Source organism: Neophocaena asiaeorientalis, unplaced genomic scaffold (assembly GCF_003031525.2).
Source record: "Neophocaena asiaeorientalis asiaeorientalis breed wild unplaced genomic scaffold, Neophocaena_asiaeorientalis_V1.1 scaffold150, whole genome shotgun sequence".
Taxonomy (NCBI): domain Eukaryota; kingdom Metazoa; phylum Chordata; class Mammalia; order Artiodactyla; family Phocoenidae; genus Neophocaena; species Neophocaena asiaeorientalis.
This window is the reverse complement of record NW_020176571.1, coordinates 7,601,119-7,615,533: the sequence shown is the minus strand read 5'-3', so window position 1 is coordinate 7,615,533 and position 14,415 is coordinate 7,601,119. Positions and strand designations below refer to the sequence as shown.

Sequence of the window (14,415 nt, the reverse complement as noted above, 5' to 3'; positions counted from 1 at the left end):
GTTGGAAAACTGAGATTGTATAAGAAAACACGTGCCATAGGTAGTACTTAGCTCATAGTCATTGATGAATAAATAATTTTCTACTTTGTATTATAAATCTCTGACAAGCCCCAAAGAGATCTGTTTCCTCTCTCTGTTGTTACAACAATGTACCTCCTTATGGTATCCTTCATGAACCTATCTGTGGGTTTCCTCCCTTACTCCATAAGCTTCTTCACAGGCATCATTTATCCTTTTATCCCCACCTCCTGTCAATTGAAAAGATGGGCATTTGATACATGTTTACTGAAAAAGCAGTACATGAATGAATGAACAGCTGTAACAAAGTACTGGTGAACTCAAGGGACCAAAATTGTTTTAAGTTTACATAGGCCAAGTCAATTAATGATGTCCAGTTCGGTTGTGAGAATAATGAAAGCGGCATAAGACATTAATGGTTTCATTTTTCTTATGTTTGATCTGAAACAAAGATCTATCTATTGTGCTACCTTATAACTTTCTTAAGAATTATCAGTCTCAGAAACAGGGTCTAAAGGTACCAATGGGAAATTACCACTGCATATTTTTCATTTCCTGCTTTTGGGTATCTGGTTGGACTGCTTAAGCTCAACTTGCTAAAGCCTAGTAAATGCCTCCCCCACTTGACTTGACTCATAGGTCCTCTTTTGCCCACAGGCAGTTGTCTTCGGAGAAGAGAAGAAAGAGCTCTCGTATACTGAGGCAACTCAGGAACTCAATAGAACAATGGAACACCATTCTTCCATAGAAAATTTGGATGAAGATGGATATACTCAATTAGACTTCAGCTCTTGCAATATCATCAGGAAACCTGTGGTCTCAGAGAAAGGTATATTTTTTTCTTTCTGACTTCAACATTTACATTCTCATCAACTAAAACTGGAAGTGGAAAAAATTGGAGAGACTTGCGATTTGTTGGGCTTTTATTAATATATTGTAAAAGGTTTTCAGAAGTCACTGAAGATAATTTGAACGTGCACTAAGACTTTTGGTAACCATTCAGTGACTAATCATTACTACAGCTGACCCTTGAACAACATGGGTTTGAACGGCATAGGTCCACTTATACATGGCTGTTTTTCAAAAGTAAATACTGCAGTACTACACGATCTGCTGTTGGTTGAATCCGGGGATTCCAAACTGTGGATATGGAAGAACTGAGATACAGAGGGCCAACTCTAAGTTATATGGAGATTTTTGACCTTGGGGAGGGGTGGTGCCCCTAATCCCTGTGTCGTTCAAGGGTCAACTATGTTTAAGTTAATTATTATGCTGATAGAAAATACTCACAATTTCTCTGTTCTATAGGGACAGATGCTTCAAAAATAAGAAGTTGGTAATAAGTGTGATGAAATGCAAAGCTGAAAGAATTTCAATAGGGGTGACTTGTTTATTTGACAGAAAAGAGTAAATTGCAGAATGGAGGTCAAAGAGACACAGAAGTGTAAATGAACAACATCAGGATATTGGAGATAAGAATGAGAAGAATGCAAAGATGAATAAAACAACTTGTGATTTTATGGAAAAGGCCAAAGGGAAGTCAGAATTCATAGGGTTTAGAATCCTGAGTCTGTTTGTGTGTGTGTGTGTGTGTGTGTGTGTGTGTGTATATGTGTGTGTGTGTGTGTGGTAATGAGATTGATTTGGAATTTTTTTTTTTAAACAAAAGGGAGTTCTTTGTATGCCAGTGAAGAAATATATATGTATTAGCCAAAAAGATCCCATTACCAGGACGTGAGTCTTAGACATAACGTAAAAGAGGTGACATCTGGAGAAGGGCATTAAAAGATTTCTCTCTTCACTGAATGAGCACTTTAATCTCTATGGCTCCCCTATTTGACAATTCTCTGAAATGCTTTTATTGCTTATTCTCAGTTTTTAAGTGGTGATATTAATATAAAGCGAGTTTCCTGTTATCAAGAGATTATTCACAGGTTTTGACGGCAGAATTTACTCTCTTCTGCTTTCTGTTCATTCCCATTGCGCAATCATTTTCCTCTTGTCACTTATGCAATTCTTTTCTTGGGCAACTCGATTGGGGAAGAGTGGAAAAACTAGATGATGCAAGAGGTAGGGAGGCATGTGTGTGTTTATAGATGTGTGTGGACAAATTGTGTTAGTCCCTAAACTAGGTACTTTTACATATGCTAACTTAATGCCCACAATAATCCTTTGAGGTATTACTAACCTAATTTTTCACAAAGAGAAATGGAAAAACAGAGGAAGTAATTTGCCCAAGGACGTGCAAGAAGTAAGTGAAAGGGGAAGATTACCCTTAGTAACCAGAATTATTTCTGCTACATTAAGCTATCTCTTCTAAGAATAGGTAGGATTTCTTGAATCCTGGTAGTGTCAAGAACTATAGACATCAATGTGGAGCTGAAATTAGGAGTGCATAGATATCAAGTTTCAGAACCTGAAGAGGTATGCTAAAGGTGGAGAAAAACTCAGACTAATCCTACATGACTAGCTTATCTGGATATCAGATTTTGATGAACTGTAGAATTGAAGTGTTCTGTGATCCATCATCCAATTTCTTTATTCAATTTCTGCTCCCTATGGCGCCTCAGGATTTTGTGCTGCATCCCCTTGTTGGCGTCCCATTGCTGTGACTTTGGGAATTTTATGCTTGGTAATGCTGGTGGTAACTGTGGTCCTGTGTACCATGGGTGAGTATTGGTGGGAGAGGTTAACAACAGACATTTAATAAGCATTCATACTGTTCCAGGCACTCTTTTAAGAGTGTAACATAATCTAATTGAATCTGTATATTGACCCTATTGAATTGGCACTATTAGTTCTCATTTTATTTCTAGGGTCATAAACTAGTTATTGGTAGGACCATGATTAGAAATTTGGGTGATCTGTCTTAAAAACTCATACTCTTAACTGCATGCTCTCCTTGAATAGCTGGTTTCAAAGCTATGGAATTCCTAGGATAAATTAATGAAAGCAAACCAGCGGAGGTAAAAAGGAAGTACAATTGGTGCTTATCTTCCTAACGAAATAAATTCTCTAAAGAGACTATAAGCTATTTTTTATGTCTCATGATTTAAGGAAATTGTTTTATACCTGATCTTTACTCTAAACTCCTTTGGATAATATCAGGAAATACCTGAGGCACTTATCAAATACTAACTTGTTATTTTGTGACGGATGAATAAATTTCCATAGATTTTATTGCCTCATGCATTCAAAATTGAATAAAGTATTATTGTACCTTCAAAGAGGCTATATGAAAGATTTCTTAAATAGGCAAGTGTTTATTGAGTACATTCTATGTTATAGGCACCAGGCAGGTTCTCAAGGAACTCTCATTTTTAAATAATAGAAGGAAGATAGAAGATTTATTACTCTTTCAAATCATCCGTGATACCAATTGACTGTATTCCATTTGCTTCATTTTTCTCTTTTGTATTAAACCTTCTTCATGGAAGTTATTTTTTTTTCTATATATTTCATCTATCATCTATTCTATCTATCTATCTATCTATGATCTAACTTTACCTCTCCATCAGCAATGTATTATCTATCACTAATCAAGTATGTATCCCTTTACATTTCAACAAAAATATGGTTTTGGGGATTTTAATTCTCAAACATAGCAAAATGACTTTTTCTTCTGTAATTACTATTGTTGTTGGTATATGAAGCTATCTGGAGACCCAGTTCAGGGAACAACCTGTTGAAGGATAACAGCTTTCAATCAAGAAATAAAGAGAACCACAGTCAACCATCTTTAGAAGAGAAAGTGGCTCCTACCAAGGCTCTCACGACCACAGGCAAGGAAGAATTGAAAGATTAATAAAGTCCTTGATTCAGAAGGGTCAATTATTGGTGCTAAGGTTTGGAGCAAGGGGTGAAGAAAGTACTTTTACGTGCGGTGATTGTGCATCCAAGGAAAGCCCACAGCAGTATTGTCTCCGCAAAATACGTCCCCTGTCATATATAAAGTGATACCATAAATACCTTATGAACTTAGTTGAATCTCCAACTTAGTTGGATTTATTTAAAAATCAGTAACTAATTTATCACAGGCTATGTATTTAGGCTTATAGGAGATTGTATAATTTGATGTGAAGGAACGAAAAGTGTTCTCATTCCTTAGGGAATTGACATTTTAAAATGATATAGTTAAAGTAGGACATAGGAAAAGAAAAACGGATAGAAAAAGGAAAGAAGGGAAAGTGTTGCTAAGAATTAAACATTTACAAAAGAAATAAACCTAATAGATATGTTTCTGTAAACTCTGGTTAAATTTGTTTTTCTTTAATCCTGCAAGTTCATTTATTTAATTACAATTTTATATACACGAAACTTCAATTTCTAATTGCATCATTATTGACTATGACAATATTTTGACTTCAATTTTCCATCTCTGGACACATACCTCCTCACTATTTGTATCACATTACTCTATAATGTGAATGATTGCTCTTTACTTTTCTTATTTGGAAAATTGCATTCTGAAATGGATCTCACACTTGTAAAATAAGTTAACATGAAATTACTGTATATCGCAGTGATTGATTTTGAATTGATTTATTAGTTACCATGGAGAAAGGAGTTCTGGTCTGACTTTGAAGGAATGGAAGACAAGTCAAGAAGGAAAGGAGGGTTCACTGTCTAAAACACTGTTTATAGCCACTCAATTCATTTTTTAATTGTACATGAATAAGGGGTTTTAATGTAGCCTCTTCTGTAAGGTTGTATCCATATAGTTTGAATTGAAAATGAAATCTATTAATGGTAATTCATTGATTATTTATCAAGTGTCCTTAGGATGAATGGTACTTGCACTGAAAGAGGGAACTGGTATAGTATGAATCTCATCGTATTTATCTTTTATTTCCAGGAGTTCTTTCTAGCTCTTGTCCCCCTAACTGGATCGCACATCAGAATAGCTGTTATCTATTTAGCACACCATTAGATTCCTGGGATACAAGTAAAAGACGGTGCTTGCAACTGGGCTCTAATCTCCTAAAGATAGACAGCTTAAAAGAGTTGGTAAGTGTAGATTTCAGTTATAATTATCTGTGGTCTCTATTGAACAGAAAAATAGAGGTAGGTTCCAGGTAACGATGATTTTTCCCTAAAAGAAAGTCATTTCACATATCCTCCATGATTATAATAATAGCATACACTAAGTGAGGAAAGTGCATAATATATGCTTCTCTCTGTAATTAATTAATTAAAATATGAACACATTTTACTTTGAAATAAATCCTTTAAGCACAACTGCACGTTGACTATAATAGGCCACTACTCATTTTTGTGGCCTTGGATTTCAGGTTGTGAGTGTGGTGGAGTGAAATAGAAAAATCTTCCCCTTGTTATCATAATTACCGAGAGAAACAGCAGCTATGATAATATACATTTATAAATCATTTACTCCTTGCAATATACTAGGAAAGGCAAAGAGGTTTAAAAAGTAGGCTTGTTTTAGCAGTGCTCAAATAATTTGTGAGAAAATAGAAACAACTCAGGTATTAAAAGTAAAATATCTCGTACCGGCCACAAGTGTCATAGAAATTCAGGGAGAGATCCCCACGGACATAAAAACTTTACAGAAAATGTGCAACTTACAAGGCATCTTGAATGAAGGATAGAACTCAGATGAGCCATGAGAAGGGGTTAATAGTCAGGAAACATTCTATACTACAAATCTAAACGATCTATAACTTCTATACTTACTTTTACTATTCTCAATATTTTTGTTTCTATTTTGTCTTACCCAACAGTTATAGTTCACATAAAAATTAATGGAAGTAGATGTATGATTAAAAAAAGAGCATAGGACTGGAAGTCTGTCTGACTTTTAGACCTTCCCGTAATTGCCGCTATGTTGTGCTATATTTGTCAGCAATTCACATATGATCTTTAACCCCCAGATTACTTATGCATAACTCATGCAGTGGGACTAAACTACTTTAAAATTCTCATCTCACTCTGAGAAGCATTTCTTTTTTTTTTTTTTTTTTTTGCGGTACGCGGGCCTCTCACTGCTGTGGCCTCTCCCGCTGCGGAGCACAGGCTCCGGACGCGCAGGCTCAGTGGCCATGGCTCACGGGCCCAGCCGCTCCGCGGCATGTGGGATCCTCCCGGACCGGGGCACGAACCCGTGTCCCCTGCATCGGCAGGCGGACTCTCAACCACTGCGCCACCAGGGGAGCCCCTGAGAAGCATTTCTTGACAAAGGTCATGTAAATTTATATTTTCTGTTAAAATTGTGGAGAAGATGGTGGCCTGTCATCCATGAACATTGCCTAGGATATGTTGTCACCCTTGGATTTTGTCAGGTAGGTTGAATGCAAGCAGTGCAATGTTGACATTAAGGATGCATTCTTTATTGGAAAATTAAACGATACGACTCTGAAGAAATGAGATACGACTTTTGAGACACTCAATGGCATTCAAGAATTGGCCAAGACAGAGAATTGGTCAAGACAGAATTGGCACTTCTGTCTAAGTTGATGCCAGTATATGTGTACATCTTCCACCAAGGTGACTCAATCTCTGTTTCTCAAAATCTCCAAGAGTCTGTTTCTGTATCTTCTCTTTATCTCTATCATCTCTGTCTATCACACTCTCTCTCTCTCCTTGACTTGTATTTGTATTTATGTTTCCTTACAGGAATTTATATCTAGGCAAGTGTCTTCCCAACCTGACCATTCATTTTGGATAGGGCTTTCTCGCCGTCAGACTGAAGAACCATGGCTCTGGGACGATGGTTCAATGTTGTTGTCTAACTTGTAAGTATCTGGAGAGACAAAGCTTCATACTCTTCCTCAGAGAGGTGAGAGCATGTCAGGCAGTTAAGAATCTGATCTGTTGGCCATAATAAGAAAGAGAGAGAAAAAGATACATAGTGATGGGGAGAGAGAAAGAGTGAGCCAGGAGAAAAAAAGAAAACAAGAGGGTAGAGGAGGACTGAAGAGTCACGAAGAGCTGAATGGCCATCTCGAGCTGTCAACACAAGTGCTCCCTCAGCTTTCTTACTAGGAGGGCATGTGTGTGAAGCTGCCCAGGAAGGTGCAATAACTGTGACTCAGTGTAAAACTGTGCTTAAGAGCAATGCTTTGAAGTCAGTTCTCAGCTTGAGTCAATGATTGGCCCACTCATTGTGTGAAACTGGATGAGTTCCTTAATCTAACGGCACCCCTCTTTCTGCACCTGTAAATGAGAATAAAAATAGTACGTACCTCTTAGGATTTTGAGATAAAAGTAAAATCACTTAGCACAGCATCTTGCACATAGTAAATGTGTGATACATGCTATTAATTTTAAAAGCGACCACATTTCACTCTTTTTTTTTTTTTTTTTTTTTTTTTTTGCGGTACGTGGGCCTCTCACTGTTGTGGCCTCTCCCATTGCGGAGCACAGGCTCCGGATGCGCAGGCTCAGTGGCCATGGCTCACGGGCCCAGCCGCTCCGCGGCATGTGGGATCTTCCCTGACCGGGGCACGAACCCGTGTCCCCTGCATCGGCAGGCGGACTCTCAACCACTGCGCCACCAGGGAAGCCCACATTTCACATTTTATAAAGCTCTTTTAGACATATGAACATTTGCATGATTATAAATTTTTCCTCATTGTATGTATACTCACTAATATACACACAATGAAGAAGAATTTACATATGGAGACTTATTATGAGGAATAAGCTCACACATGATTATAAAGACTGAGAAATCCGACAATCTGCTGTCTGCAAGTTGGATACCCAGGAAATCATGTAGTGTATGAGCTTCAGTCCAAGTATGAAGGGCTTAAAACCAGGGGAGCCAATGGTGTAAAACCCAGTGCCAGAGCAGGAGAGGGTGAGATGAGATGAGATGTCGCCATTCACACAATCAGGCAGGAAGAAAGGAGCAAATTTCTGCTTCTGCCTTTTTGTTCTATTTAGGCCCTCAATGGATTGGGTGATGCCCACCCACGTTGGGGAGTGAAGTCTAATTTACTGAGTCTAGTTCACTGATTCAAATGACACACTCGAAAATAATGTTTGATCTGGCTGTTGGTAGTAAAGTTGACACATGAAATTAACTCTCACCAAGTGTTGAAGTCTTCCTCACTGCAGTTGTCGTTCATTTTCTCTTTAATATCTGCAGAATATGAAATTATATTCCCCTTTTCAATTTCTATTATTGGTGTGTGTATGTGTATTTGCATATGTGTGTGTGTGTGCTTTCTTCTTTCTTTTCTTTTTTTTAATCAATCTCATTGGGTGTAGTTTTCAAAGAAAGAACTTGTGGCTGTGTTGATTCTTTCTCCCTCTGTGTCTTTTTCTCTCTCTTTTTTTCCCATTAATTTTGGTTTTCACCTTCATCATTTCCTTCCATTCAATTTCTTTGTGTTGAATTTGCTACTTTTTTTTTTTTTTTGCGGTACACGGGCCTCCCACCCCTGCGGCCTCTCCCATTGTGGAGCACAGGCTCCGGAAGCACAGGCTCAGAAACCATGGCCCACAGACCCAGCAGCTCCACAGCATATGGGATCCTCCCAGACCGGGGCACGAACCCGTGTCCCCCACATCAGCTGGCGGACTCCCCACCATTGCGCCACCAGGGAAGCCCCAAATTTGCTACTTTTTCTCTAACTTCTTGTGTGGACTCATGAAGTTCATCCTTTTTTTTCCTCAAGTGTGTACACTTAAGGCTATAATTTTAGTGTATTTTCATTTTCATTCAGTTCAAACTACTTTCTAATTTTCATTGTGAGTTGTTCTTTGGCCAATGAGTTACTTCGAAATGTATTTCTTAATTTAGAAATATCTGTGTGTTTATAGTTATCCTTCTGTTTTAGGTTTTAGTTTAGTTCCATTGTGGTCAGAGAAAATACTCAGTGTGACTGCAGTTCTCTAGTTTTTGGTTTTGTTTGTTTGTTTCTTTGGCCACACCATGCAGTGCAGCTTGCAGGATCTTAGTTCCCTGACCAGGGATTGAACCCAGGCCCTCAGCAGTGAAAAATCCTGAGCCCTAACCACTGGACCGCCAGGGATTTCTCAGTTCTCTGGTTTTTATTTGCTTTATCTTCCCATACTGAGAGAATTATAATAAAATCTTCCACTGTAATTCTACTCACAACTCTGTAAACATTTTTGTTGATGTGTTGACGCCAAATTATTAGGCATATATAGTTTAGAATTGTTATATCTTGCAGGCTCAGGCTCATTCAATGTACTTTTTCTTTTCTTTCTTTCCTCTTTTTTGAACTTTCTTTTTTATTGTTCCACCTTTTCTTATGTTAATTTAGAGTTTACTTTTTAACTAATTTTAGCAGTTACTCTAGAGATTTCAACATACAGTCTTCACTCATCAAAGTCTAATATTAATTGGCCTTTTCATGTTTTTCCTGGGCAATATAAAATATTAGAGTATTTCTTTACTCTGTATACTCCCTCCCCAATTTACATGCTATTATTTTTGTGTATTTTAACTCTGGCCCATATTTTCCCACATTTTAGTATCTCTAAAATTGGCATATGTCTTACCACTGCTGGTCTTTTATAGTCATTGTCATCCTGCACTAAAATTGAGCTCTGTCAAAGCGTAGCATTTGTTTCTGCCAGTCAAAGAGGAACACCACAAACCTGAGCCTACTTAAATTAAACACTCCACTAGGGGTTTTGTGTGTGTGTGTGTGTGCGTGTGTGTGTGTGTGTGTGTGTGTGTGTCTGTGTATACTGTTATAGGTTCAGACAGAAAAATTGTACGAGTAGCAGCTTGTGGCTCAACATCATAGGGGGTATAATTTTTTCCTCCCACCTTCCCCCTGGTGGCAAGATTGAGAAATGCACTTTTCATTGTTACTCTTTTTTGTTTGGCAGTTTTATTTTTCATTTACTCCTGCACCAAAAGAGTCCTTTGCTTTCCAGTTTCTGCAGGGTTTTCTGTTAAATTCCCATCTCGAATGCATTTATTTCACAGAATTAAATGAATGGTACACCAATGGTTGATGGCATCTTGGATTCAATAAAAGTATAGCCCTAGAAAATAGATTTATGCAGTCAGTTTATTAGATTTTCCCACATATTTACGGGTTTCATTGCTTCTTAATCCTCTCTGCCTCTCCTACCTTCCATTTTGAATCATTTTCTTAAATATGAAGAATACTCTTTAGTATTTCCTTTAGAGTTGAAATTTTAAGGTCAGATTTTCTGTGCTTGTCTAAAACTGTCTTTATTTCAACTTTTCTAAAAAATATTTTGAGTATAAAATTAGAAATTTATAGTCTTTTTTCTTTCAGGCATTCAGAGATATTACTATAATGTATTCTATTTTTATTGTTGTTTTTGAAATGTCAGCTATTTGAAGGTAATATATGTTTTAATTTGATGTCTTTTTTCAGCTTTGAAAAGTTTTCAGCCACATGCTTCAGATGTTGCTTCCTTCCTGACTTTATTCCCTTCTTCTGGAATTCCAGTTAAATGTATTACAGACCCATTCACAATATCCTCTATGTCTCATTTGCTTTTTCCTATATTTTTATCCTTTCTTTCCCTGTGACCTATGTATTTATTTCTCACCTATCTTGCAGTGTTTATTTTTCCTCATCTGTAGCTAAACTGTCACTGAAAGCCTCAGTTAAGCTTTTAATTTTGTTTGATGAATTTTTCAGTTTTACAATTTCTCAAATCTACCAGTTGCTATTTATAATTCCTAGCTTTCTTCTAACATTCTCAGTATTGTGTTTTAACTCCTAGAATACACTGTATAGTTGTTTTAACATTTGTGCTTGATAATACCAGTGTCATATACTCATTTGTATCTGTTTCTATTATCTTTTCCTTCTAATTTTTATTCATATCGATATATCTGATTTTTTTCTGATAATGCACTTAACATTATCTCTTAAATGTTTGTAGAATGAATTTGAAGTTCACAGAGAAGCTTTTCATTTGCTTCTGACAAGCACCATCGGGTATGAATAGTACAAACTGAGTATTATCACATTTTGATTTTAATACCACTTAACTATTTCACTTCCACTAGCCAAAGCACAGTGAATTTATTAACAAAGAATCTTGACAAAATATATCTCCTACTTTTCTATAGCCCTTTGTCTTGTGTTTTCTTTTCTGTTTTAAAAAATGAATAGTGGACTCTCTAAAGTCATAAGAGTAGGTCCAAATTAACATTTTGATATGTAACTACTCATTGGTGACAGTAATTTAATCTGGCTCTGTACATACTCCAAAATCTCTTAGAGGTCAAGAAAATTTTTTGGAGAAGATCACTGGTCAGAATTCTCCCTGAGGCTGGATCAAAGTTGTTTCATGTCCTTAGTCTAGTTATTTCAATAGAAGAATTCTCTCAATCCTCCAACTCCAGGGCCAAGAAGAGATAGATGTACAGGATGAAAAGTACCAGACCATAGCTTTTATACTGACGCTCAGTGATGCCCTCTGAGCTTGACTGAATAATTAACACTGCTCCTTTAGGAGACTAAGAGCAAACAGAACAGAGCCGTGCTTCTGTTAACCCATGGTAATTCTCATAATCGTCTCTCATTATATTGCAATACAAAGCAAACTTCAGGATGCATTAAAAATATAAGGTTGTTTGAACTGCCTTTAAATGGCTTTGATATCAGTGATTCTTCTTTAGTTCTAAATAACTTTTAGCAAGAACACTTCAACTTGGTCTACTCACTAAACATACCCAATAATATTTTCGTTAAACTGTTCCTTCATTTGATAAATATACTTCTAGGTAAAAGGTTAAAAGAGAAGTAAAGAACTGTCTATAGAATGTTAAACAGTTTTTCTTTTTTGTCAGTTTTATTTAATTTTATGCAACTAGTAGTATTTCTTAAAAAAATTTTTGAGTCATTTTTATGCCTTAGTAATGAAGGTTATTTTGTTACCACTGGAAACAAATAGAATCTAAATTCAAGTTTCCTTTTTCAATGATACGTACACTTCAGAGACTCTTTTCACCAGTATCCTTACCAATTTATTTCAGCATTGTGGAGACAGTGGACAACATTCCTTATGTTTGTTCTATACAATTACCTTATTGTATTTTATTTTAACAGGTTTCAAATCAGAAGAACAGTTACCAAACAAGACTCATCTCACAGTTGTGTATGGATTCATGCGTCAGTCATTTACGACCAACTTTGTAGTGTGCCTTCACACGGTATTTGTGAGAAGAAGCTGTCAACATAACGGTGGGGATGTCGCCGTAGAGGAGCAGAGAGCAATATGTAAGATAGTAAGGAGGGTAGAAAACAACATGTTTATGACCAAAAGCATCATAAAAAAATCATCCAATTCCATCTCTTTTTTTCTCAAACAGCCGAGAGAATATGTCTGCCATATCTCTGACTAAGAGAATCTTGTATAATGCGAAATTGTAGGGAATCTGCTGTTATAAGAAAGCTTTCTCCTTTTTAAATACTATCAATCAAAAAAAGATCTGATAATGAATATAAAAAAGTAACCTGTCCTCTTGACAGAGGTATTAACATGTTGTAATGCAAAACATGTTTTATTACTTTTTATGATTACTGTTTTGCAGTTTTCAGCAATTCCTCAGGAATTAATTACTGTTAAAAGGTTTTATTGGAACATAACTAAGTTCCCTCATATGAGGATTTGTCTCTTTCTTATTTTCTTTTAAACTTTCCCATTGGTGCTACTTATACTTCCAACGGGGATTTCCATATTACTGGAGAGGCATTTACAGCCCTCTTGTATTCATTAATATGTGAACAGAAATCGCATCACGTTCACTGCATTTTTCGCTTTTAAATGGTTAATGTTACGCAAATTTCATTTTAATAAAAAATGCTAATTAACGAACCTTTGGCCTTTAAATTATGTGTCATGTGTAATTAACACTATCTCTATTTGTCCTCTCCCCAAAAATGATGATGAATCTGACCCTGGGGAGGAGGTAGTATAATAGGTAGTTTTGTGCTGAAGAATAAATTTTGGATCTTAAATATTTAAAAATCTAAAAAAAGGAGATAGAAATGTTTGGTGAGGTTGACTCTATTGTCTTTTAAGACACTAACTTGTGTTGTCACTATCTGAAAAGGAATGTGGAAGGGCAAAGATAATTCAGGTTGAGAGTTAAATTAAGGCATAAAGCGGGATTTCGAAGCGATGCCATGCATGTTAATTTTGTTTTTGGTTTAATTGGGTCTCCTGTATCCTCCGAATGGAGTGGATGGTTTGAAGAAAACTTGATAATCAAGGAAATAATCCTATATGCTGAATGTCCAGCTGCACTTGTCTAGACGAGACAGGTGAGGCAACAATAACCTATAACTTAAAGATAAAAGCACGACTTTAACAAAAGTGGTGGTGTAAAGTCAGAATGCTCTAGGCTGTCCAAGGCATACCATACCTCACTTGTCAATACACGTGTATACCACAGCCAAAGTGGAAACGTGCACGGGAATGAAGAGAAAACATCCACACTTTTCCAAGAGACAGAAAAGGGAAAATAGCTACTAGCTGATGTTTTGTCTAAAGGGCAAATTCAAGATGAGTAATGATCATGCCAGAGGAAACACCTATTCAAGCGCCACCATATCCTCTTGCCTGAGTTATTGCAATAATTTTCAAAGAAGTCTCCCAGCATCTACACTTGTCTTTCTATAGTCCATTTTCAAACGTAGCAGACTGATTCCATTAAATTGAAAACAAACCATGCCAGCTCTCTACTAAAACTCTCCTTGACTTCCCACATATCTGAGTAAAAAAAAATAAATAATTAGAAACAAAAACCAAAAGACCTTTACAACGGTCTACTCACCAAGACAATTGCTGGTCATTTACTCCTTCGAGCTAAGCTGCTTTTCTCCTCATGACTCATTCCATTTAGGATGATGGTTTCTGTACTGTTTCTCAGCCACAGCTGGCATGCTTGCATCTCAGGGCCTTTGAGCTTCCCCGTCCCTTTACCTGAACTATTCTTACCCTAGATACCTGCAGGACCTACTCTTTTACCTTTCAAATCTTTGCCCAAGTATCACGTGTTAATGAGGCTGACTCTGACTACCTTATTTAAAATTACCGGCCCACGTTTCTGAACGTTCTTAACCTCCCTCACCCTCTGTATATTTCCATAACTCTTATCACAGTATCATATATTCTACTATTTACTTACTTATTATCTTTCTTGTACATCATCTGCCTTCTTCCATACAATGTAGGCAGTAAAAGTACAGAGAGTTTTGTTTTCCACTGATGGATCTCAGAATCTGAGAATAGTACCTGCAATGAAGTAGGTATCCAAAAAATATTTTTGTCATGGTTGAAAAAAATATTTAAGGACAAGTATTAAAAATGTTAATGTGGGTTGGTAAAAATTATCAAGAATCTGCTTGAATAAAGTTTGAGAAATAACTCTAAGTGCTATTTCATTAGAATCATAATTACCAG

General features: G+C 36.6%; 1 protein-coding gene across 5 annotated transcripts; it reads left to right on the top strand.

The window, feature by feature from the left end:
* The first annotated feature begins 636 nt into the window (after positions 1 to 636).
* Positions 637 to 12,825, top strand: LOC112391834 (C-type lectin domain family 7 member A-like). 5 transcript variants are annotated; one of them, XM_024733328.1, is made up of 6 exons: positions 637 to 847; positions 2,589 to 2,687; positions 3,672 to 3,800; positions 4,874 to 5,025; positions 6,652 to 6,770; positions 12,057 to 12,825. In XM_024733328.1, exons 1-6 carry the CDS (start codon positions 745 to 747, stop codon positions 12,187 to 12,189), a joined length of 735 nt encoding a protein of 244 aa, XP_024589096.1. In that variant the 5' UTR covers positions 637 to 744; the 3' UTR covers positions 12,190 to 12,825. The 5 variants fall into 5 exon arrangements, with proteins under 5 accessions (XP_024589096.1, XP_024589097.1, XP_024589099.1 ...); XM_024733329.1 differs by lacking the exon at positions 3,672 to 3,800; XM_024733331.1 differs by lacking the exon at positions 6,652 to 6,770.
* The last annotated feature ends 1,590 nt before the right edge of the window (positions 12,826 to 14,415 follow it).

Bases quoted from the DNA above. Each gene is read 5' to 3' on its own strand.
- LOC112391834 (XM_024733328.1), top strand. From the start codon at position 745: ATGGAACACCATTCTTCCATAGAAAATTTGGATGAAGATGGATATACT. The intron at 3,801-4,873 runs GCAAGGAAGAAT...TTTTATTTCCAG, and splicing joins CAAGGCTCTCACGACCACAG to GAGTTCTTTCTAGCTCTTGT. The intron at 5,026-6,651 runs GTAAGTGTAGAT...GTTTCCTTACAG, and splicing joins TAGACAGCTTAAAAGAGTTG to GAATTTATATCTAGGCAAGT.